At 31.4% G+C, this 25,812-nt stretch overlaps 3 protein-coding genes and 1 pseudogene across 3 annotated transcripts; 1 reads left to right on the top strand and 3 right to left on the bottom strand.

The window, feature by feature from the left end:
* The first annotated feature begins 3,278 nt into the window (after positions 1-3,278).
* LOC125578091 lies at positions 3,279-4,220 on the top strand. The gene is made up of 2 exons (XM_048740374.1): positions 3,279-3,836; positions 3,990-4,220. The coding sequence occupies exons 1-2, from the start codon at positions 3,279-3,281 to the stop codon at positions 4,218-4,220; spliced, it is 789 nt and encodes a 262-aa protein (XP_048596331.1).
* Positions 4,221-4,905: 685 nt separating this feature from the next.
* Positions 4,906-7,772, bottom strand: LOC106366860 (annotated as a pseudogene).
* A 6,065-nt stretch (positions 7,773-13,837) lies between these two features.
* On the bottom strand, positions 13,838-18,173 carry LOC106363010 (equilibrative nucleotide transporter 3-like). Its single transcript, XM_048740765.1, has 8 exons — positions 18,097-18,173; positions 17,877-17,981; positions 17,645-17,800; positions 17,406-17,549; positions 17,185-17,290; positions 14,808-14,980; positions 14,292-14,708; positions 13,838-14,057 (listed from the first exon to the last, which is right to left on the bottom strand). The coding sequence occupies exons 1-8, from the start codon at positions 18,136-18,138 to the stop codon at positions 13,944-13,946; spliced, it is 1,257 nt and encodes a 418-aa protein (XP_048596722.1). The 5' UTR covers positions 18,139-18,173; the 3' UTR covers positions 13,838-13,943.
* A 2,151-nt stretch (positions 18,174-20,324) lies between these two features.
* Positions 20,325-23,218, bottom strand: LOC106364457 (equilibrative nucleotide transporter 3-like). Its single transcript, XM_013804030.3, has 8 exons — positions 22,846-23,218; positions 22,603-22,707; positions 22,349-22,504; positions 22,113-22,256; positions 21,469-21,574; positions 21,212-21,384; positions 20,692-21,108; positions 20,325-20,607 (listed from the first exon to the last, which is right to left on the bottom strand). Exons 1-8 carry the CDS (start codon positions 22,885-22,887, stop codon positions 20,494-20,496), a joined length of 1,257 nt encoding a protein of 418 aa, XP_013659484.2. The 5' UTR covers positions 22,888-23,218; the 3' UTR covers positions 20,325-20,493.
* Between the last annotated feature and the right edge of the window lie 2,594 nt (positions 23,219-25,812).

Genomic DNA, 25,812 nt, shown 5'->3' with positions numbered 1-25,812 from the left:
ATACCACTTGTAGAGAATCGACCTTGGCTGTTTCTCGTAACAAGTAAATCGACACAACAATATGTTGGGCGAGTCCTCTCCAAAACGGAGACAAACTCTATATCACTATGAATCGAAAACGTTACAAGCTTCGCACTAGTTGCGTGTTCTATGCCTTAAAGAGTTTTTATGTTTCTGTGTCTAACAATGAGAACCTAGACTTCTATTTATACAAAATAGATCGTAGGTTTTCCTAGATGGAAAAGGATTGTATTATTCCTAATACTATAAGGAAATAGTTTCCTTATTGAACCTACACTCATCCATATCTCTTATGTCTTGTTTCAGGTTCTTCCCGAAGCCCACCAGCAGGCCCAAGAGACACAAAGCCTCACACATAAGAAAATAATTCTTTCTGTATTTTTGTGTATTGAAATGGTAGGTTTAATGAGACAATCACATGGGTTATTATTTATAGTCATAATTTAGAACAGTGGGTCACTTATACGTCATAGTAAGATATCACTTTTTAATTATACTAGATTTTTTAACCGCGCTACGCGCGGATAAGATATTATATGTATTTCTCAATTCTAAAAAATAATGTATAATATTGTATTATATTATTTAAAAAATATAAAATATGACTACATAACATAAATATATTTTTTAAATTTTCTTTGTGGAAATCATTATGTTGCTTGATTGTTGTACTTGATTCACATATTTGCATAGATATTTGTGATAGATGAATAACTATATTTTTATTATCAGTAAATAATATATATTTATTATATAATATAAGAAAAATAAAATTATTTACTTTTTAAACAAACTTGTCTCATGTTGGGGACTCGGTTATAGACATATCATATACGAATGAACATTTTTACAGTTATCAATCTTCTTAACATTGAAAAAACAAATCTACATATCAAAACAATATCTCATACGATCTATTTGTGGAATAATTACTCTGAAGAAATTGAATTTAGGCATCAAAAAGGACTGAAAATGTATGTGCATATATGTTATCTAAGTCTGCTTCACAAAGTACTATTCATAGTTCATATATCATTAATGTCCATCCTATTTTTTTGTACACCATTTCTTAAACATCTTGAAATAACTGATGCTAATTAATAATAAACTTTTTGCTGAAAAAAAATCAAATTTGTCTAATTATCGCTTAAATATTTTATTAATATGGTCTAAAAAGCTTTTAAGTGATATCATAGTTTAATTTATTAGTTTTTTTGTTAATTTTTAGAGGTTTTTGTATTTAAGATTTTTTTCCATATTAAGCTTCTATTTCTTTCACAGAATTGATATATATATATATATATCATAAAATTACCATCAAATCAGTTTTACTTATTTATTATTTTGTTTTAACAAAAATACACTTTTTAAATAATTTAATTTAAAATAAAATTATATATTAATTTGCTGTATTTTAACAATTTCATTGATTTAATTAATTTGCTTTGGTGGATAACTTAAAAAGTTTTCATATGAATCGGGGAAAGTAAATTTATGTTGTTATATTATATTTATTTTGTGTATATAGAATCTATATATAATTCTAGTGTAATAAAGAAAGAACATTATTTTTTTGTAACTTCAAAAAGATACATTATTACAATTTAAAATGAATCAAAATTGAAGAAAATGGTAATTAAATATTTGTAAATCTAATTGTTTAGTTGGATTCTCATGAAAAAAAAATCGATTGGTTAAACAAATGTTTCAAAATTTGTTGTGGTATTGTTTTGTCTATAAATTATAAAATTTATTGAATTAATATATTTAATTATTGCATCCTTAAATAATATTTTATTAAGACATTAGAAAAATATGTTTTGAGTTGTTTTGTCAAATTGTACAAAAATCTATGCTTTTTCATATTTGTAACTTCAAAAAGATACATTATGATAATTTGAAATTAATCAAAATTGAATAAAATGGTAATTAAATATTTGTAAATCTAATTATTTTTTTATCTTGTTTAGTTGGATTCTCATGAAAAAAAATCGATAGGTTAAACAAATGTTTCAAAATTTGTTGTGTTATTGTTTTGTCTATAAATTACAAAATTTATTGAATTAATATATTTAATTATTGCACCCTTAAATAATATTTTATTAAGACATTAGAGAAGTATGTTATGAGTTGTTTTGTCAAAATTTTACAAAAATCTATGTTTTTTCATATTTGTCACGAAAATTTATATGTTAAACTTACTTTTACAAAATTCTTAACTTTGTCACGAAAACAAAAATATATGTTTTTTCATACTTGTCAACGTTCTCACACTTTCTAAGAATATATTAGCTTAGTCACTTACTTATTTTTTTTTTACAAAATAAAGTATCGGAGTCTTGAAAGTTGAATTCATATTATTGTAAATGTACATAAGAGTTTGTGATTATATACTTAGTGGTTCTTGTATATGTGTCCAAGAAAGTTTCAATGGCTTAGTGGTAACTGTCCTATATATATATCATACTAACCCGGGTTCGATTCTCACCTTCGCATTGTTTTTTTTATTTTTTACGAAAATAATGAGATGACATGGCAATTTCAGGTTCTCTGATTGGTTGATTTTTCTATCCTATGTGGACACCCTCTCCATGGCTTATATCCCCCTTTTAGTATAGTATAGATTTCTATCTAGACGAAAAGAATTGTGTGTCTAAATACCATCTAATATTGGGTGCATCTTTCTATATTAATGGAACTCAAAATCAATTCAGAAAATAGGATTAGAGTTTATAATAGCGTATTTTTAAAAAATCTATGAAAAGTGTTTACTGATTATCTCGTATGAAAATGTGTATATTATTGGATGTTTTGAACTGATACAATTGTTATGATCCGATGGATATTAAAGAGAAAGAGAATACAAGAGTATTTAGATTATAGGTTCAATATGAAAAAGATATTAGATCCATTTTTCCTCTTTTGTTATTTTTTATAGGTATTAAACGGCAACGTGAAAAAATATTTTGGGCGATATGGTGATTTTTTTCTCCCTCTCTAGGCGATTTGATCTCGACCGATAGGAGTGGAGTGAACTTTCAGAAGGAGAATATCCTTGCTGCAAACAAGATTGAAACAGGAAATTTTCAAAATATTTTTGAAAATTATCAAAGATCTTCGGAAAATATTCGATTTTTCTATCAATCTTCAAAAGAAAAGAGTATTTATTTAGGGTTTATAACACCGCCGTCGCAAACTCTAATACCTTTATTGACTTGGAGAACAGCTAGAACAGTCGAACTAATCTTCTACTGGTGATGGATGCGAATCTGGTCGAGGTGATGCAAGGCATGTCACTGGAGGAGGATAAATCGATTGTTATACCACAGGACGATACTTTCTGTGCCATGGAAAGAGGAGGAAGAAGCTTGTTGGGTAGACTGCTTAACCCAGAGTGTCAGAATATGGCTCGGATGCTAAGAATGATGCCGAAAATCTGGAAGGTCTATGAGCGGGTCAAGGGGATTGCTTTAACAAGAGAGCGATTCCAGTTTGTTTTCGATCTGGAGACGGACATTCAGACTGTGCTGAAACAAGGGTTTTGGACTTTCGATGACTGGGGGATGGCTATGGAGAGATGGGTCGAGTATCCTCCCAAAAACTTTCTACAAACTACGGTAATTTGGGCACGTCTGAGGAATATTCCGGTGAACTATCTGACGCTGAAAACAATTGATGCGATAGCATATGGGATTGGTCATGTAAAGGTTATTGAATTTGATCCGGAGAAACCTTTGCTTAATGACTATGTGAGAGTTCAAGTGATAATCGACCTCAACCAACCTATTAGAGATAAGAAGTCCTCACTCTGCCAGGTGATCGAGTGGAATATATAGACGTGGAATATGAAAGAATCAGGAAGAAGTGCTTTCATTGCCTACGACTATCACATGAAAAGCAGAAGTGTCCGTTGCTACAACGCTCAAAAAAAGGATAAGGAGATAGCAGTGGCCCAATGATCAGTGCAGAAGCAGGCTAGGGAAAGCCGTCAGCACCATAGCAATTTAGCGGAAACGCTTATGCCACTCTTTGCTCCATCTGTGCCTCCGGGGTTTCAGCCTCACAGTACAGTGGTAGCTTCTGAAGTATTTGAGCAGATGAGAATATACATGAGTTTTCTGGACCCTGAGGAGAGAAGACTCAGAGAAGCTAAAATGAAAAAGACTCTTGACGAGCTATCAAGAGATCCTCTGGCGTAAAGATCATGTTTGAGATGGAGAGAAATGGAGAAAGAGGTCGAGTTTTTGACTTCAGAGGAGCTGAGAATGGAGAGGTTCCAGATATTTCTGAATCATCAACTCGAAGAAAAAACCGTCAGTATCCAGCCGTTGAGATGGGGAGTGAACATAACAATCAACAGAAGGAAGGAACAGATGCTATTGGTTTTATAACAGAACATGTTACAGAGAGGAGTGTGAAGCTTAAAGTCTCAATGCAGAAAACGGCTGACGAGGTGATAGGGTGTCAAGGGATGGAGGAAAAGAATGCAATGGCTCTAGAGAGAGAAGGTTTTGTCATGGGAAGCCATACATCCATGTCAGGCGAGAGAGATAATAGAAGTCGTAACTCCAGACAAAGCAACTCATCTTGGGTCCTTAGGAATCAAAACAAAAGACGAGCTATCGGCGTTGTGAGAGAGAGGAGTACGAAGGATAACGAGGAAGGTCCACTCAAACGTAAGGCTACTGAGGATGGAGAAGTTACGTCAAAGGTGTCAAAACACTATGAAGATTTGATGGTTTACCAGAAACCACCCAATCCTTAATGACGACGCTCAGTTGGAACTGTCGAGGATTGAGGAGCAACTCGACAGTTTGACGCCTGGAGGAGATGGTTCGTGAACATCTCATGGACTTTTTGTTTCTCATAGAGACTAAAAACTCTAGAGATCACGTAATGAAGTTTCAAAGCTCGTTGGGTTACGACCACTGTTATTTGGTAGACCCAGTGGGGCTTAGTGGAGGCTTGGCACTTTTTTGGAGGAGTACATATGAGGTGGAGGTATTATCGGTGTCAAACCGGATCATTGATATCCAAGTGAAGATTGGAGCATTACGGTTCTTCATGTCTTTCATTTATGGAGATCCAGTGAGACATAGGAGACATGCTGTGTGGGAGGTATTGAGAGACATCAGCCTGAACAGTTGGTGGCTGGTTTCTAATTGGTGACTTTAATGAACTGCTGAACAGTGGAGAAAAGCTAGGAGGGCCAGCACGAGAAGAGAGCTCTTTCTTTGAGTTTCGGGCAATGCAGAGAGATTGCAGATATTGCGAGAAAATGTTATTAACAAAAAGGAACAATTATTCTTTAACACACCATTTATAGGAGATGTAATTAAATATCATACGGGTTACATACTTAAGATAAGAACACTTAGCAAGATTACAAGCAAATAATAATGATCTTGGCGAATAAAGAAAAGCAGAATAATCTCCAATTAGTTACGTGAATAATTGGTTTGAAGAAATGATGACTAATCAGAAGGCATTCCTCTTACCAATAAGCCATAGCCAACCCAACGAAGTTCCTGCAACTATTCCTCCTGTTAAGAAAACCACCAGCAAGTTCCCTAACGCATTCTTTTCTGGACCCTTCACAAAAATAAAACCAAATTTTCTTTAAGAAAATCAGACCAAATGTGAGACTGATTGTCCATTGTTTAAATATCAAACAATGCTATTTTTTGCGTATATAAATCTTCAAAGATAATGTTGTTAACATTAATATCATACACTAACATGTTTTATTTTCGTTAAAATACGCTAAGAAAAAAAAATCAAATCAATAATCTCTATTCAGAAAAAGGTTAAAATGGAGTACCTTGTAGCCTTTAGGAGCAGTGATGAGAATGCAAACATTGAGATGTCCTGTTGTCAATCCCAAAAAAGTAACGAGCATAATCATCCATCCTTGATCACCAAACTTCGCAGAGAAGTAGAACGCCGGGATGAGGAAAAAACGTGACAAAGTTGCAATGGTGAGCCCTTTTCTGTTCTCAATCTTGAGCCATTCCACCAGCGGCGTATACCTCCCAACCAAGTTCCCACAATTGTACATCGCTACTAGGACAAGGGCATACCAAGAGCCTAGCCCATGATGTCCCGTATTCTCATATAAGAACCCTGGAAAAATGGATAATGACAAAATGTAGATGAGGGCTAGATTCACTGCATAGTCTATGTTTTGAACTAAGAGCTCTTTGTTGTTTAGTCTTTGATTATTGGAAGCATCGTCAGTCTGCATTGAAGAATCAAGAAGGTAAAATGAAACCAGCTTTCAAAAAAAAAAAGAACCTAAAATGAATAAGTGTGAAGAATATTCCTAAAAATAAGAATTATTCAAAAAAAAAGAATCAAGAAAGATAGATTCTTGATGAATCTGATTTTACCAAATATAAGGGTGAAGAATATTTCTAGAAAAGAATCAATTTAAAAAAAAAAAAAAAGAATCAAGAAGGATAAATTTTTGAAATATATGAATTTACCAAATATGATTGATTTTTGATACCAGCAGCAACAAGATCAGCAGTAACAGTTTTAGATCCTTCAGAAGCGGCTTTTCTTCGATAATACTTTACTATGGGGAGTTTAGGGAACACATATGCGTAAAGCATCACACAGAGAAACTGTATGAATGCTGAGATTGCTAAGAATATCACTGCAAAAAGAAAAACGAAAAAAAAAAACAAGAGAATTGAGTACATTGATTTTCAAAAATGTTATATGGTTTTCAAAAATGTATAAACTCACTTGCTCCTTTACGTAAACCGTCGTTTGAGTTCTCAAAGGCTGCTTTAGTCATTAGCCTAAAAGCTGAGGTTAGAGCACCAGCAACACCCAGACCAGCCATGAATGACTACAAAGAAGCAAGAAGATTGTATCTCTATTAGAAGATTGTATCTCTGGTAATATTTGTTTAACCTAAACGATAATCTTGAAATTACGTTATAAATACCTGGATTAGTTCAGGGCACATCAAAGATAAATCACCGATCATTCCTCCTTGAACAGTAGCATCCGCGAGGCCAAAAGAAGCAACAATTGCGCATAAACCGATATAACTCCACCACGTCCTCTTGTAGTCAAATCCAACTGTTTTTAAGTTTATACCAAAAACAGTTTATAAGAAGAATATTGAGTCCATAGTCAAATTAAATTCACTTGTAGTTCAAAAAAGTCTTCACTTTCTTTATTGTAAGATTAAAAGAGACATTAGGTTTTAACTTACAACAATTAGCAATAGTGTGGATATTGTGAAAATAATATAACCAATCAGGTTACGTTTCCGGGTATTGATTTTCGATTCGTGGTATGCAAGAATCACAATTGTTCCAAGCGCAAAGGGCTGGTATACAAGTACTAGTACCCTTGACGGATGATAATCCTACAAAAAAACATAAAAACTTTTCAACTTTTTTTTTAGATAACCAAAACAGAATTGACCGAACAAAAACCGAACCGGAAAAACTTTGTAGTAGTAGTCTGCGATAGTGAGCAGACTGTTCCAAGAAGCGAGACCTCCGATTCCAAGAATACAACATATGACCTTTGCTTGAAACTTCCCCTGTTTTATTTATTTTGTTATAAAATTCAGACATAAAACAAATTTTTTCGTTTAAAAACTAAAAACAAGATTTTTTTATTTTACATTAAAAACCAGAACAATGAAAGATCTTTGGATCTAAGTTTTTGGTGTCCTGGAAGCTTACCTGAAGCTTTTCGGGAGCTTGATTCTCGTTTCCATCGGCCATTTTCAAATAGTTGTTGAGGGCTCAAAAGAACATAAACCCTGTTTCAAGATTCAAGTATTGGACTCAACTCAAGATAAATTTTATTCTTTTGGTGAGAAAAATCTGTCATGGAAGTTGGAACTTAGCAAAAGGTTTTGAGGATTTTTGTAGAGCCAACGGGTTTGTTTATTTTATTACAATCAAAGCTTTCATGTGATCCCAAAACAAAAGTTGCTGGAAATAGTCTGAATCCCAAAGTACTAAACAGCTCCAGTGTTTGATTTTTTTTTAAACTATCTGTTAGTGCAAAGATGACACCATAATTGAGTAATGCAGAAGATAAATCAAGAGACAAAATAGATACAAGCAACCAACTATGCTTTATTAGAAATCGCCTAAACAATCTATTACAAGACTTGCTTATCAGCTTTTACACGTCAGTGTTAACACCCTAACACACATTACTGACAGATTCCTAATCTACTCAAACATGTCTCTTTCCCGTCAGTACTTCAGCATCTGCTTCAGCACGACCCAAGAACACCCCTAAAGGATTTTCACCCTTCCTCTATAATAATAGCCAGTGTCTTATGGAATACAGACGACTCCATAGCTCTTTTATAGTGATTTCCACGTTCCTGAAACCCTAGTCTCCAAGGAACATGAATATGGACAACTTCCATATCAATAAGTACACTTTCCTTTTCTTGAAAAGCACTTATTCCTCAAGGCATAAACTTGCTCCCCAAGTTTATCTCTTGCTTTTTTCTCCACGGTATAAACTTGCTTCTCAAGTTTATCCCACGCCAGCTCAGCATCTTGCGTCCACATGGTCTCCACCACTCTGCATGCCTCCTGGTTCACTCTCTGACACACACTGCCTCAGCAACTACTTTAACGACTACGTCAAGACATAAACCCTCAGTTTATCCTTCTCCATCTCAGCATATCTTGCATCCACATGGTAACCCACCACTCCGCATGCCTTATGTAGTAACGACTAATACCTCCAGCATCAGTGACTTCGTCGCCTAGTTAGTCACGGAAGACCATTGACATCTACAAGCTCCACTTGCATCTTCAATCTCCCCCTTTTAGCTTTGTGTGCCGATCAAGCACAATATCATTCTGGTTCAACAACCACGTTTCCTCACCTGGAAACTTCCACCCTTGATATGCCATTCTCCCCCACGAGAGTTGCACTATCTTCATCTTCTTACATAGATATGCTTTTCTCCCCCACAAGATATGCACCATCTACATCAGGACGTCCATCACCATGCTCTTCTCTCCCACGAGATATGCACTCCTTGGACCAGAACGTCACCACTTTCCCCCTGCTTGATTGCATACTAAGCTAAAACACAGATGCTTAGATGTCAATACAAACATCACAGACACACCTGTCTGCTTCTTCATGCGTATTGCATCAGGCCCTGACTCATCCGCCGAGCTACTTCTTGAACTACCTCTCGAACCACTCCTTGTCTTGGCTCCTTATGCTTGGGCTTCTTCCCCTCTGCTGTAAATATGGTAGGCTCCTCCCACCCAGTCTTCACAGCTATCCACGCAGCATCATTGATTCCTCGAACCAACAGCTTCATGTGCACCTTCCAATGACCATACCGGCCATCCTTCTACATGATTGTCTTCTGCACAGAACAACCGTGTACATCTTCACCTTCAGGATCACACCAGAAACTTAGGTGACCCGCTCTGATACCACTTGTTAGTGCAAAGATGACACCATAATTGAGTAATGCAGAAGATAAATCAAGAGACAAAATAGATACAAGCAACCAACTATGCTTTATTAGAAATCGCCTAAACAATCTATTACAAGACTTGCTTATCAGCTTTTACACGTCAGTGTTAACACCCTAACACACGTTACTGACAGATTCCTAATCTACCCAAACATGTCTCTTTCCCGTCAGTACTTCAGCATCTGCTTCAGCACGACCCAAGAACACCCCTAAAGGATTTTCACCCTTCTTCTATAATAATAGCCAGTGTCTTATGGAATACAGACGACTCCATAACTCTTTTATAGTGATTTCCACGTTCCTGAAACCCTAGTCTCCAAGGAACATGAATATGGACAACTTCCATATCAATAAGTACACTTTCCTTTTCTTGAAATGCACTTATTCCTCAAGGTATAAACTTGCTCCCCAAGTTTATCTCTTGCTTTTTTCTCCACGGTATAAACTTGTTCCTCAAGTTTATCCCACGCCAGCTCAGCATCTTGCGTCCACATGGTCTCCACCACTCCGCATGCCTTATGTAGTAACGACTAATGCCTTCAGCATCAGTGACTTTGTCGCCTAGTTAGTCACGGAAGACCATTGACATCTACAAGCTCCACTTGCATCTTCACTATCCATCTGAAAGCAAAGCCTTCCCCCAAGAATAACGAGCCTCCTTCATTTGACTGCATATTTTAATCAAAATCATCACATGTTAAAAATATTATTATATATTTTTGAATAATATGAGATATAATGGGAAAGTTTTCCCTAGTCAAAAGGAAACATTATATTATTAATAAAATTAATGGCTCAACTAACTTATATATTTTTATAAAGAAATTGAACTCCATTGTCCTTATCAAAGTTTTTTTCCATGATTAAAGTAGCAAAGCGCTATTTCAGACACTGTTGGAAACATAGTAATCTGATTATGGCCATATACGCTATTTTATCTGTATGTAACATCTCTCTTCCTCATCTCTATATGTTCATCGTTTCTTTCTTTCTCCCAAATTTTTAAACATGTCTTTTTCTGCCCATGCTTGTATTATGATGTGTAAAACAACTTGTTGAACCTGCCTCTTTGTGGTGCCCAGGCTTGGTCGGTCGTATAGTGATGACTAAATATTGTTTTGATAAAGTCAAAAAGAGGTTAGAATTTTAAACTCTACACCTCAAAAGCATTAACAAGAGTGTTAACCACTGCACCACGATAAACTCTCTAAAGGCATCTCTAACCCATGCCACTATTTTAGTGTTAAAGTTACACTATTTTAACATAATTTTAACACTTAATTGTTTTGGGGGCTCTAAGCACAACACCAACTATCATACTAAAAGAATATTTTTATTATTATTTTATTAAACAAGACTCTTTTAGTTTTTAACAGTTTAATAAAATATTTATTATTTATGACTAAAATATTCAATGTTTAAATTAAATTTTGTTATGTATTTTTAACTAGTTTTTAATTTGTTTTCATATAAGTTAACATTTTATATGAAATAAACTAAGTATAGTTACAAAATATTTAAATAAACAGTTTTGAAAAAAGGGTTTTGCTATTGTTACAATACAATACCAAATATAGTGTAACACTGTAGCAAAGAATATAATTCCACTAAAATGCAGTTGATTTTACTGTGTGGTTGGAGAAAGAAAATTGCAAATGTTACACTACTTTGCAGTTATGTCTTTTGATTGGAGTTGAGTCAGTTGACCTAAGAGTAATGCTTTTTAAATTCCTAAAATTTTCTGGCACCTAAAATACAGTTTCACCAAACTGGCTTTAATAGTGCCATATCTCCTATTCTATCTTTGATTCTTTTTTATTTTTTCTTTTCATTTGTTTCTTTTCCTCACCAACTAAGAAAATAACTTCCAATGTTCAACAAAAAAAAGATCATTGACATTTTATCGAAAGGGTGGAGGCCACGGATTTGAGAGTAAATGTATTAATGACCAAATAGGTGGAAATGGAAGATCTACATTGAATATGGTGGCGGTCGTTATGGTGGAGAAAAAGGAGGAAATAGTTGTAGATGTAGAAGCTCATACGCAGATGCGACTCTCTCTAAAGTGCATGGATAATTATTGATGTTGTATGGTTGAGTTTGATTCCAATAAGATAAATTCTACAATTGAATATGAACCTGGATTTGATTATTTTGGATGTTGTTAATCACATATTGGAAGCTGAAGGAGATGAATTTGAAGAACGAAATCCTCTCTATATTTTTTTTGAGAAGCATTTGTAAGTAACATCATTACCACCATATATTTAATTTAAAAGAATGTCATACTGACATGTCATCATTAGATGGTTTCTTAATATACATATGAAAATGTGCTTCTTTTACTAGGATATCTCTAACCTATGTTATAAAAATCGGGTGCCTAGCCACTTCGACGCTACGTGTCACTCTTTCACTCCGATTTATGCCAAATTGGTTAAAAAATCGAATATCCGATTATCTCCACCTATACCGCCTAAATGACCGTTTAGCCAGCCGCTTAATCTATTTTTTATTATTTTATTATTTTTATATTATTTTTAATAATAATTTTATTTATTTATTTGATCTAAAATTTTATAAATATCATTTTGATTCATAGTTTTGGTGAAAATTACACTATATTAAGTTTATATATTCTATTTGTGTGTTTTATACGGTCTTAAACATGAAAATGTATTAATGTTATACACAATTAAAGATTAACATGTTTTATAACATAGTATACAATCTAAAAATTCCACCTCGTATAATTTTCGATTAATCCTTGATTTTCTCTTTAGACACTAGGCCCAACCCGATCACCCGACTAGCGCTAGCGCGTTCCCGAACAGGCGCTATAACATAGGTTTTTTTTGTAATTTTCTTTCTTCATCTATACATATTTAATTCTTCTAATATAATACATATTAATATATAGAACCAAGAAACATTTTTAAATTATCTATGTGTTATTTACGTATTTTTATTTTTAGAAAGTCTTTAAAATTTTAAATAATTTATAAGATTTTTTTTTTCAATCACCACAGAATATAAAATGTATAATATCATTTAAAATCTATATATATATATATTATATTTTATTATAAAATAATATAAGGTTTTAGTAATAAACTCATCAACTAATATTTTAATATTGTAAACCATTAACTTATAAACTGTTAATATATGTCATCCTTTGTCTATAATTTCGTATATGGATGAAAAGAGTTAAAAAGTTTAGTTGAGGGGTTTCATCACTAAAACCTCATAAAATAATTTGTAAAAGTTTTTGAAATTTGATAAAAGTTTATAAAATCACTAAATTGGAATTTGTTTTTAAAAAAAAATATTTATAAAAACTTGTAATTGGTTATAAATTTTCATAAATAATATACAAGAAATTATAAAGGCATATAAATCATTTACATAGGCCTGTTAATCACTTAGAAAATATAATAAAACCAGCTGTAAGAGTTCAAAATAAAGAATAAGTGTTTTAAAAGTTTACAATTATCATTTATAAAATTTAAAATAATTTATTCTATTTTATAAAATATTTATAAAGACATATAAAATATTTATAAGAGTTACAAAATAATGTATAAAGCTTATAAGGATTAATAAAATAATTTAGAAGGACTTATAAATCATTTCCAAAAGTGAAAAAAATGAAGTTGCGATGGTGAAGGCTTATAAAATCATTGATAAAGACTTTACCTTATCTGATCTAAGCCTTACATAATAAAAAATGGTACGAGAAAATGTTATCAGTAAAAGGAACAATTACTTAGCATAGATAACCAAATATCATCTGGTTCCAAGGATAATAACACTTACAGATTACAAGAAAATAATAATGGAGGATTAGTTTTAGTTATGGAGGACATCCACTATGATCCATGCAAGCATTGTACTAGTTCAAACCAAACAAATGATGTACTACAAAAATCAACTTAAGTTTTGTTGTAGCTACTAATGAGTTATTGTTTGGCTCAGTTTTAGGATATGTACGGCCTCAGTCCATAGTCTTTTGGTTATGTAAGGCTACTTAGCCCACTAGGCATTTGCTTGTACACTTTGTTTTCTCAACCTTTAAATAATATCTTTAAAAAAAATCCATAATCTTGTACTTGGTATTGTAAGACGGGTTAAAAATAGAGTATTCTGCTATGTTAAAGTTATATAGTTGGAAACATAAATGAATAGTATATTATCTTCAACATCTCTAGTTCCATGTGTTATGGTTTGTTTGTCATTTCTTTCAGCTGTTTTATTTTCTTATGGCGGTTGTAGCAAAAAAAATTACTAGCAGACAATTATTCTTTTCCACCCCAGATATAGCAAATGTAATTAAATATACTCTGGTTTCAAGGATAATATCATATAACAAGATTATAAGCAAATGACAATGTTGTTGTTTTGGTGAATGAGAAATGAGGAGTAATCAGAAGGCATTCTTCTTACCAATAAGCCATAGCCAACCCAAAGAAGTTCCTGCAACTATTCCTCCTATTAAGAAAACCACCAGCAAGTTCCCTAACGCATTCTTCTCCGGACCCTTCACAAAAATAAAACAAAATTTTATTTAACAAAGTCAGAACAAATATGAGACCGATTATCCATTGTTTTAGTCTCAAACACTGCTGTATTATTTTTTGCGTTTGCGTTTAAATATTCAAACATAATGTTGTTAACATTAAAACCACACATTAACATTTGTTTTCTTGTAAATAAGCAAACGAAAATAAACAATCAAATCTTTCTCGATATACGAAAAATTCAAATAGCTTACATTGTAGCCTTTAGGAGCAGTGATGAGAATGCAAACATTGAAATGACCAGTCGTCAATCCCAATAAAGAAACGAGCATAATCATCCATCCTTGATCACCATACTTTGCAGTGAAGTAGAACGCCGGGATGAAGAGAAAACGTGACAAAACCGCAAGGGTGAGTCCTTTTCTGTTCTCAATCTTGAGCCATTCCACCAGCGGTGTGTACCTCCCAACCATGTTCCCACAATTATACATGGCTACTAGGACAAGCGCATACCAAGAGCCTAGCCCGTGTTGTCCCGTGTTCTCATATAAGAACCCCGGAAAAATGGATAATGATATAAGGTAGATGAGGGCTAGATTCACTGCATAGTCTATGTTTTGAACTAAGAGCTCTTTGTTGCTTAACCTTTGATTATTGGAAACATCATCAGTCTGCATAGAAAAGAATCAAGACAACTAAACAATGAATAAGGTGAAGAATCTTTCTAAAAAGAATCAAGAAACATATATTCATAAGAAATCTGAATTTACCGAATATGATTGATTTTGGATACCACCAGCAGCAAGATCAGCATTAACAGTTTTAGATCCTTCAGAGGCCGCTTTTCTTCGATAATAATTAACGATGGGGAGTTTCGGGAAAACATACGCGTAAAGAATCACGCAGAGAAACTGTATCAATGCTGAGATCGCTAAGAATATCACTGCAAAAACGATAAGAAAAACAAGTCTCTATAATAACACTTTGAAAACTTTATCATCAAATAGCATTCAATAGTAAAAGTTTTTGAAAATCTATATTATTATTTATGAAGTGATTTTGCTTATTTGTCATGTTCTCCATGATTTTAAGTAATTTTGTTTACTTGTCATGTTTTTATTAGATTTTACCTAAATCATTGATTTATTATTTGTTATTAGCTGAGTCATTAATATATTAATTTAAAATTATCTTTAATGAATCTTGTATATAATTAAAAACGAATGTTAATAATATTAAATTTCTATGTTATATTAAAAACAAATTTTAAACAATATCTTTACTGAATTTTATATATAATTAAAAATGAATTTTATTTTAATAGTATAAAGTTTATAATGTTATATGTTACATTAAATAATTGATTATAAAATAATATAATAGAATTATAAAAATTAGATTGTTCTTATATATATTATGTTGCTATCTGAAAACAATATTTTATTATAAAAGTTAAAAAAATTAAGATAAAAAAACAATTGATAATTAAATATTAGTCAAGCAAAAAAATTATATAAATATATTTTCTATACTATTATTTATGAAGTGATTTTTCTGATTTTGCTGATTTTCATGCTTTTCATAGTTTTAGTTTATTTGCTTATTTGTCATGTTTCTATAATTTAGGTAATTTTGGTTATTTATCATATGCTTGATAATTCTAATTAATAGTTTTACTTAATAAATATATAATGTTGCTAGATTATAATATATATTTAACCAATTGTTATCTTTTTGTTCACACGATAATATTATAAAACAAAACCTATTCATCTCTTTTAAATTATAGTTTAGTTTATATAATATTAAGTGACGTCATATTGCTTCGGATATCTTATGTATATTTTTTTATTATGTGATTCTTTCTGGTTTTGTTCATATTGAATTTTTTCAGTGGCTATGGAGATAGAAGAAGGATTATATTGTCTAGATAAATATAATTGTATTCTCTTATGTTTTTTTGACTTGAGTTTCTTTTAGTTTGTAGCATCACTATTTTGTTATATGAATTTTTGGACTTTGGGCTTCGGCTGTCCAAGAACAAAAAAAAGAAGTAGATCTAAAATCAAGGAGCATAAAAGACGTAGAAGATGTACAGTGTACATGTAAGTTCTTGGTCTTATGGACGTTATTTTTGTGAATCCTGAGTAAATAAAAATGTATGAACTCAAAATTAAAACAAGGCATGAACTTTTTTACAAATGGGTTGGTTATGGTAGTGATACAAATTTATAGATTGTATTAGTAGTTAATTAAACAAATATACTCTAATATAAAATTGTGATACTATTAGTTTCAAATTGATATTTTTTTATCTGAACTATCACATTAAAAATAGAGTAATTAGAGTCATTCTACATTTAATGAATAATTATCTTTATTTATAATGCTTAATAATTAGATAATTATATTTATTCATAATATAGATAATTATATATTCATATACAACAATAAAATCAACCAAAAATAAAAGGTAAGCTTACATAAATAATAATCGAGTAAAAGAAAATTTAATTATATATTATCATTATCTAAAAAATATTAATTAACCTGTTATTATCCAAAATCAATAAAAGCTGATATATATAATTGTAGTTACAAACAGTAATCTTATCAGTTTTTAGTATAAAAATGTTTAGACAAAAAAATATTATATCATATAGTTTCATTATGATGAAAATAGGTTTCTATGAAAGATATACTTAAATGTGACATATAAAATTTGGTGATAAGATTAAGGTCGTTGAAGATTTTTCTAAAATATAGTTGAAAGCAATACAATTGAAAAAGTGATGATTTTTAAATAAATAATGTATGTTCAAATTTTATAAAAAATGCTTATGCCCGCATATGCGGGCTCAACACCTAATATCGTTATTTGACAAGAAAAAAATTACTCCTAAACTCTAATCACATTCCTATCCTCTAAATACTAAACACGAAATCCAAATAAAATTTTAAAAGTTTTTTTTTAACTTTTAATAAATATTATTTTAGAAATTGTTTCCTTTGTGTACTATTTTTGAAGAAAAAATATGTTCTCGTTCTAGGGTATGGTATTTCTCAAAAAAAAAACGCAAAACAAGAATTGAAATTCGTAAAGACTTGGAAATTCTCATATGGTTTTCAAAAATGTTAAAAACTCACTTGCTCCTTTGCGTAAACCGTCGTTTGAGTTTTCAAAGGCTGCTTTAGTCATTAGCCTAAAAGCTGAGGTTAGAGCACCAGCTGCACCCATACCAGCAACGAATGACTACAAAGAAAAAAGAAGATGCGCCCTTTCTCAAAAAAAAAAAAAAAACAAGAAGATGCATCTCTAGTAATATTTGTTTAACCTAAAAGAAGATCTTAAAATACGTTACAAATACCTGGATTAGTTCAGGGCACATCAAAGACAAATCACCAATCATTCCCCCATGAACGGTAGCTTCTGCGAGGCCAAAAGAAGCAACAATTGCGCATAAACCAATATAAGGTCCGATTCCACCACGTCCTCTTGTAGTCAAATCCAACTGTTTTTAAGTTTATTAGAAATCTTGAGTCCATAATCAAGATCAAGTTTCTTTATTGTAAGATAAAAAGAGACATAATTAAGGTTTTTACTTACAACTATTAGCAATAACGTGGATATTGTGAATATAATGTAACCGATCAGGTTACGTTTCCGGGTATTTATTTTTGATTCGTGGTATGCAAGAATCACAATCGTTCCAAGTGCAAACGGCTGGTATACAACTGTTAGCACCCTTGAAGGATGATAATCCTACAAAGAAACATAAAAAAAATCAACTTTTTTTTTCCTAAGATAACTAAAACAATTAACTAAATAGAAACCGAACCGGGAAAACATGGTAGTAGTAGTCTGCGATAGTGAGCATACTGTTCCAAGAAGCGAGACATCCGATTCCAAGAATACAACATATGACCTTTGCTTGAAACTTCCCCTATTTATTTTTTATAAAATTTTAATAAATAAAAAAAAAGCAAGAATTTTGGGTTTTACGATTAAAAACAATGAAAGATCTTTGGATCTGAGTTTCGTGTGTTGTGGAAACTTACCTCGAACTTCTGAGGAGCTTGATTCTCGTATCCGTCGGCCATTTCAAAACAACATAAACCCTGTTTCAAGATTCAATTCTTTTTTTAACTAAGTTTCAAGATTCAAATATTGCCTTTACCAGAAAAAAAGAAGAAGATTCAAGTATTGGATTCAACTCAAGATACTTTTTATTTATTTTTTAGGTGAGAAAAAAGCTTTCATGGATGTTGGAACCTTGCAAAACGTTTTGAGGATTGTGCAGAGTCAACGGGTTTGTTGATTCTATTACGATCAAAGCTTTCATGTAGAATCAAAACAAGATTCTTATAACGTGGAGATGAGCGAGTTGAACGATTGCTTGAGATCATCTGAATCCCATATTAAAGAAATCTAGTGTTTGGAACTTTCTGCTATCCACATGAAAGCAAAACTGAACTATAACACCCTGTGTCTAAAGTTAGTGGGCATTTAACGCCCGCTCACTTGATCTATAGGTTTTATATGTATGACAGACGCTCCCTTAATTTTCTGTTAATTTTTAGACTAGAAAGACTTGTTTATTGGTTCTACTACATAACTTTTCTTTGTACTTTGGTTTCATTAACACGATATCGTGTATCATTTTAATGTATCAATCATTCTTCTAATACTCTAATTCAAGCACGATTAATTCTTGAGTTCTTCCTAGATATATGTGACCTAAAGTGTCTCTTGTGCCCATGCTTGGCCCGTCGTATTGTGATACCAAAAGCAACTTGTTGAACATGTCTCTTTGGTGCCATGTCCAATCAGTCATTGTAATTCCTAAATAATGTTTTAGTTAAAAGTCAAAAAAAGTTTCAACCCTTTCACCTTGAAAGAATTAAGAAGAATGTTAACTACTAACAAGTAACATCAAACGGTGTTTTCACCGCTTTGCTGGAACAAACTTGCACCCAAAAAAAAACATCACAACAAACTTTCTAAAATTAATGCTTTCGAAATTCCTAATATTTTCTGCCACCAAAACTATAGCTTCACCAAACCGGCCTTAATGGTGCCAAAGCTCATATATATCTTTGATTCCTTTTTATTTTCCCTTTCTATTATTTCTTTCGCAACAATTAAATAAATGATTTCCAAGGTTAAAAAAGAAGAAGAACAAGGCCATGTCTATCGTAAAGGTGGAGACCACAGATTTGCGAGTAAATGAGTAATGGCCAAAAAAGTGGAAATCGCAGATCTGCATTGAAAGACATATATTTATAAAGCTCTAATATTTTTTAAAAAATGTATATATACATATATTCTTAAGGATGTAGTAACATTTTATTAGATTGCAATCTTAGAAAATCGGTATAAATATTTTAGTTATTTTATTTTAGAAATAGTTAACTATTTAGTTGAATTAATTAAATAATTAACAAAAGCTGTTAGACGACATATTAAGATTCATAATTAATACAAAAATTCAAATTTTTATACTATTATATCTAAGTTATGCTATTATTTAATAGTATTTATTCACTTTAATTTCTGATAATTTCATATATATTCAGAAAATGATAATACAAAATTTTATCAATAAGAACTATCTACTTTAACTAAAACTGATTGTTGTCTGCTTTCTTTTTTCTTATGACTAGGTAATTCTGTCATACTTCATATATGGATCTAAATATTTATAAAATAATTAAATTATAGTGCTTAATATTCACTTTATTTTTGTATAAATTTTAAATCGTTTTGTAATTTATATGAACAAAAATAATCTGAAGATTGTGTAAAATATAACTATTTTAATTAGATATGTGGTTTTCAGTATAATAATTGGGATCAGTTCAATTATGTTTTGTACATTAGGGTTGCATCTATTTTTTCTAACTGAACCATAAATTTTAATTATAATTAAATTAAAATCATATTATTTTTAATTGCTTTTAATTTGGTTATCCTCATAACTTTGTAAATATTTTTTTTATAAAATTATACATAATTTCATATATATTATTTTAGAAAAATTAGAAATTCAAATGTTAATGATTTTGAAGTTGCATTAGCATACATAATATTAAGTAATATTTTAAAACCCCATGCACACAAATAGATCACCAAGGCACACTTTTCTGTGCGTTTAAGGCGCTTTAGAACAAAAGCCAAAGGCGCGCACCTTCTTCTAAAACATAACCTCGCTCTAGAGGACCGAAGTGTTTGGGTCTACGTTTTGATGTGCTATGACGGAGAAAAGACACTTTTTAAAACTCATGGAAGCACACACAGAACGCCATTTTCATTGCTGATTGTACTTACATAAATTAATACTTTTAACAACGTCAGATCCTTGAGAAGCAAACAACAATAACAGAAGTAAAAGGATCATCTACCACGTCAACAATCCAAATCAAACTTCTTTCACACTCTACTGGTTTGATAAGTAATCAGAAGGCATTATTCTTACCAATAAGCCATAGCCAACCCAAAGAAGTTCCTACAACTATACCTCCTGTTACAAAAACCACCAGCAAGTTCCCTAATGCATTTTTCTCTGGACCCTTCACAAAAATAAAAAGGAAAATTTCTTTTAACAAAATCAGAACGAATCCGTAATCTTTATTTAATAAAAAAAAATAGATTACCTTGTAGTCTTTAGGAGCAATGATTAGAATGCAAACATTAAGATGTCCAGTTGTCCATCCCAAAAAAGTAACAAGCATAATCATCCATCCTTGATCACCATACTTCGCAGTGAAGTAAAACGCTGGGATGAGGAGAAAACGTGACAAAGTTGCAATGGTGATCCATTTTCTATTCTCAAACATGAGCCATTTCACCAGCGGCGTGTACCTCCCGATCAAATTCCCACAGTTGTACATAGCTACTAGGACAAGCGCGTACCAAGAGCCTAGCCCGTGTTGTCCCGTGTTTTCATATAAGAACCCCGGAAAAATGGATAACGACAAAATGTAGGTGAGGGATAGATTCATTGCATAGTCTATATTTTGATGCAATATCTCTTTCTTGTTTAGCCTTTGATAACTGGAAACATCATCAGTCTGCATAAAAGAATCAAGAAAATAATCGATGAGTAGTGAAGAATCTTTCTAATAAAAAAGTTCAGAAAAATGAATCAAGAACTTTTGAGGAATCTGAGTTTACCAAATATGATGGACTTTTAATACCAGCAGCAGCAAGATCAGCAGTAACAGTTTTTGATCCTTCAGAAGCGGCTTTTCTTCGATAATACTTAACAATGGGAAGTTTCGGGAAAACATATGCGTAAAGCATCACGCAGAGAAACTGTATCAATGCTGAGATTGTTAAGAATATCACTGCAAAAAGGGAAATAAAAACAAGAAATGAAGTTCGCAAACACTTGGAAACTCTTATATGATTTTCAAAAATGTTAAACTCACATGCTCCCTTCCGTAAACCGCCGTTTGAGTTCTCAAAGGCTGCTTTAGTCATTAACCTAAAAGCTGAGGTTAGAGCACCAGCTACACCCAGACCAGCCATGTATGACTACAAAGAAGCAAGAAGATGTATCCCTAGTAAACTTTGTTTAATCGAGACCGAGATCTTGTCATACGTTCCAAATGTAAAGAAACTTTGATAGTCCTTAGCCTACCTCAAGACCGTAATACGCCGAGAACCCGAGAAAATAATACTCTCTAATATGAGAAAAATATGAAAGAACTCTTGAAAATACTTTTTTTTTTAAATGTTAAAAGCTCTTGAACAATACTTATAGAACTTATGACAATTTCTTTATTTGAACTTGTTTTTATTTACTTGTTTACCTTCATGTACATGTTCCAAATGAATTAGGAAAAAGCTATTTATAGATTCTAAAAGTACAAAATATCTTGTAAAAAATTTATCTTAATCTATAAAAATTTCTAGCATAATATCTTGATGTTTTAATTTTTAAAAAATTCTCTAGAACTTTTTGATGAGGTGGCGAAAATTTAAAATATTTCTAGAAAAATTCTAGAGCTTGGGGTTGGTTCAATAGTGAACTATTAGGCTATGAACCCAAAATAAGATTTATCTAAACTACCTGGATTAGTTCAGGGCACATCAAAGATAAATCACCGATCATTCCTCCTTGAACGGTAGCATCTGCGAGGCCTAAAGAAGCAACGATTGTGCATAGACCGAGATACGGTCCGATTCCACCACGTCCTTTTGTTGCCAAGTCCAACTGTTTTTAAGTTAATAAGAGTCTTCAGTCCATAATCAAGATCCAGTTTCTTTATTGTAAGATAAAAAAAGAGACATTAGGTTTTGACTTACAACTATTAGCAATAACGAGGAAATTGTGAATATAGTGTAACCAATCATGTTCCGTTTCCGGGTATTGATTTTCGATTCGTGATATGCAAGAATCACAACTGTTACAAGCGCAAACGGCTGGTATACAAGTGTTAGTACCCTTGAAGGATGATAATTCTACAAACAACATACAAGTTTTCAACCAAAACAAAACATTAGATTTCAACTTTTTCTTAATCAAAACAGAACTTAACCGTACGGAGACAGAAACGAACCGGGAAAACATGGTAATAGTAGTCTGCAATAGTGAGCAGACTGTTCCAAGCAACGAGACCTCCGATTCCAAGAATACAACATATAACCTTTGCTTGAAACTTCCCCTGTTTTGTATTAAAATTAAAATAAGATTCAGACAACAACTTTTTGTTTGAAGATATTATAACAAGAATATTGGGTTTTACATTTAGAAAACAATGAAACATCTTTGGATCTTAGGTTTGGGTGCTGCGGAAACATACCTGTAGCGTCTCAGGAGCTTGGTTCTCGTATCTATCCGCCATTTTCAGATTGTTTCAGATTGCTCAAAAGAACATATAATAAACCCTGTTTCAAGATTTACGTATTGTTTCGAACTTAAGATGATGTTTTATTCATTTTCTGGGTGAGCACATGCTTTCATGGATGTTGGAACTTGGCAAAAGCTTTTAACGATTTTATAGTCAACACATTTGTTGATAGCTGTCAGGTAAAATCAAAACAAGATTTTCATAACGTGGAGATGAGTGTTGAACGATCGCTTGAGATAGACTGAATCTCAAAATATTAAAAAAATCCAAAGTTTGATAGTTTTTTTTAACAGTCCATCTGAAAGCAAAACTTTCCCCCGAGAATAATGAGTATCGTACGTTTGACTGCATATTTTAAACAAAATTATCACATGTTTGTGAAAGAGAAAATACAATCTTAAATTGTCTTATTGATCACCCATCGATTCATATACATTACATCATAAGCCTTAGAAAAAATATTCACACAATGCGATATATGATAACTATATTATATGATATTTACATACTCCTTCCTCCCCATTCACATAATGAGATACACGATGACTATATTATACGATATTTATATGCTCAAAATTGGATTTTGACGTGTTGGTGTAATGATACAGAGAAAGTGTTAGTTGATATGATTTTTTTGGAGTTTGGATCGTGCATGTTGATAAGGTTCTTTGGAATTTGGTTCGTGCATGTTTAAGAATATGGAGTTTAATATGTTGTTGTTGTGTGTTACACATGATGGTGTTCGTGTACCAAATCAAATCTAGGTGGAAAGAAAGAGAACTAAAACGCGTGTGACGTGGAGAGTTCTCATTGGAAAGGTCTTGTTGGATGTGATTAACAAATTAGAAGATTCTCATATCACGAATTGGAAAATTTAATGATAATACTTTTTTAGAAAAAAATATATTGCATAATAAGAAAGATTGGTGACATTTTTATTGTGGCTTAGACTTATGGTTAAGTTGAATTGCATTCTCACATGAACACAAAAAGGCTTTTTAAGGTTTCAAAGGTAAGTGACTTGTAGACATGGTCAACTAGTGTTGAGTCAAGAAGGTAGATTAAAATTGGTCCGTCTCAAGTCGTGAGTAATTCAGATCATATAGATCTGTGAAAGATTCGTTAAGTGATTTTTAATAAATAAATATGTGGTCTCAAATATTCTTCCTAGTTTTGATTGTAAATATGTCCCAAAAAATTTAATAAAAATGTATTTTATTTAAATCTGAAGGAAATTAAGTCAAATATTTTTTTTTCCTACCGGAACTGACGGATTCCCAGTGAAAGCCATTTAGGTCTTAAAAATATAACAGATTAAGATTTTATGGTCCTTACAAATTATCGGTTCATGTAATAAATTTGAATATTTTAAAAATGTTAAATACAAGTTTTATTTACTGTTACAAACTTTTTTATTTTAAAAATTTCAAATCATTATAAAATATTTAAACTATATTGAAAACTATATTTTGAATACTTTTAAAATGTTTAATAAAAATTTAAGCTATATAGAAAACTATAATTTGAATATTTTTGAAATTCTAAAACAAGTTTTAGTTAGTTTTACCAAAAAAAATGTTTTTACAATTTCCAAATTATTATAAAAAATATTTTCCATATTTTTCCAAATGACAAAGTATAATTAGAAACTAAATTTTAGTTTAGTTTTGATTGTAAACAAAAATTAATAATTACATAAAATACTTTTAATAATATTTTAATTACAATAACAATTTTAAATTGATTTAGTTTTCAAAATTAAATTTAAGAAATATTTTAAAAGATGTTTTTAAAAAGAAATATTCATTTCTATTTCTAGTTTAAAAATAAAAATATCTTAGCTATTTAGCACATAAATTATGACTTATTTCATATGTGATTTTCTTTTTAGGGTCTGACTGGTTCAAACGCAGCGGTTGCGGTTGCGGCTGCGGGCATTTGCGGATGCGGGTGGTTGCGGTTTCTAGCGGTTTTAAGAGATTTATACGACTGGTTCTGCGGTTAGAAATTGGTGCGTTTGCGGGATACTTATGACTGGTTAACTACCAAATACAGCAGCGGTTAAATAATAAATTAACAATATTTACATTTTATATAATTATAAAAATATCAAAAATCATAATATTATAATAAATATGTAAATTATATTTTCAAAGTTATAGTTTTAAATTTTTAAAATGATAGAAAATATTTTTATTTTAAAATTTTATAATATTAATTAAAATATAATAGATATATTTTAGTATTTTTATAATTCCATTTTAAAAAATTTTTTGAATATTTTTATTTTTGTATTTATATGGTTTTTAAAGAAAAAGAAAAAAAATTATCTTCCCGCAACCGTCCGCAACCGCAAACGCTAGCTGGAACCAGCTTTTGATTTTAAGAGGTTCGGAGCGGTTTGAAGCGATTTGTACCGGTTTGTATGATTGTTTCGAAACGCTGTCAACCGCTACCAACCGCAAAAGCTGAGTTTGCGGGTGGTAGCGGGGAAACCAATCAAGTTCTTTGTCTAGACTACTTAGAAGTCATACCTTTAAATGCTTTTACCATATAATACAATTAGTTTGCACCTCTCTTCGTAGATGAAACATTTGATCTTTATTCATATCGTATATATAAGACTTTAATCTACTATTATTAACATCTGTGTATTTCCATGAGTTACAAATCAATTCGGTTTATTATTTAAACAACTATACTAAATTGGGTTAATTAATCACTATATAGCAAGTTCACTATTATTGTTATTAGTAGGTTCAACTTAATTTAATTTCCACATATATTTCAAATTTAGAAATAAAAAAATTATGTAAATCAGTATTGTTACATTTTGTTACAAAAATACAAAATTTATAAAATTTTATAGTAATAATAGTATACTCCACACAAATATTATTCTAAAATTAGATAATATAT

Source organism: Brassica napus, chromosome A9 (assembly GCF_020379485.1).
Source record: "Brassica napus cultivar Da-Ae chromosome A9, Da-Ae, whole genome shotgun sequence".
NCBI classification, from domain to species: domain Eukaryota; kingdom Viridiplantae; phylum Streptophyta; class Magnoliopsida; order Brassicales; family Brassicaceae; genus Brassica; species Brassica napus.
The sequence above is the reverse complement of the archived record's forward strand: the minus strand, read 5'-3'. Positions and strand labels throughout refer to the sequence as shown.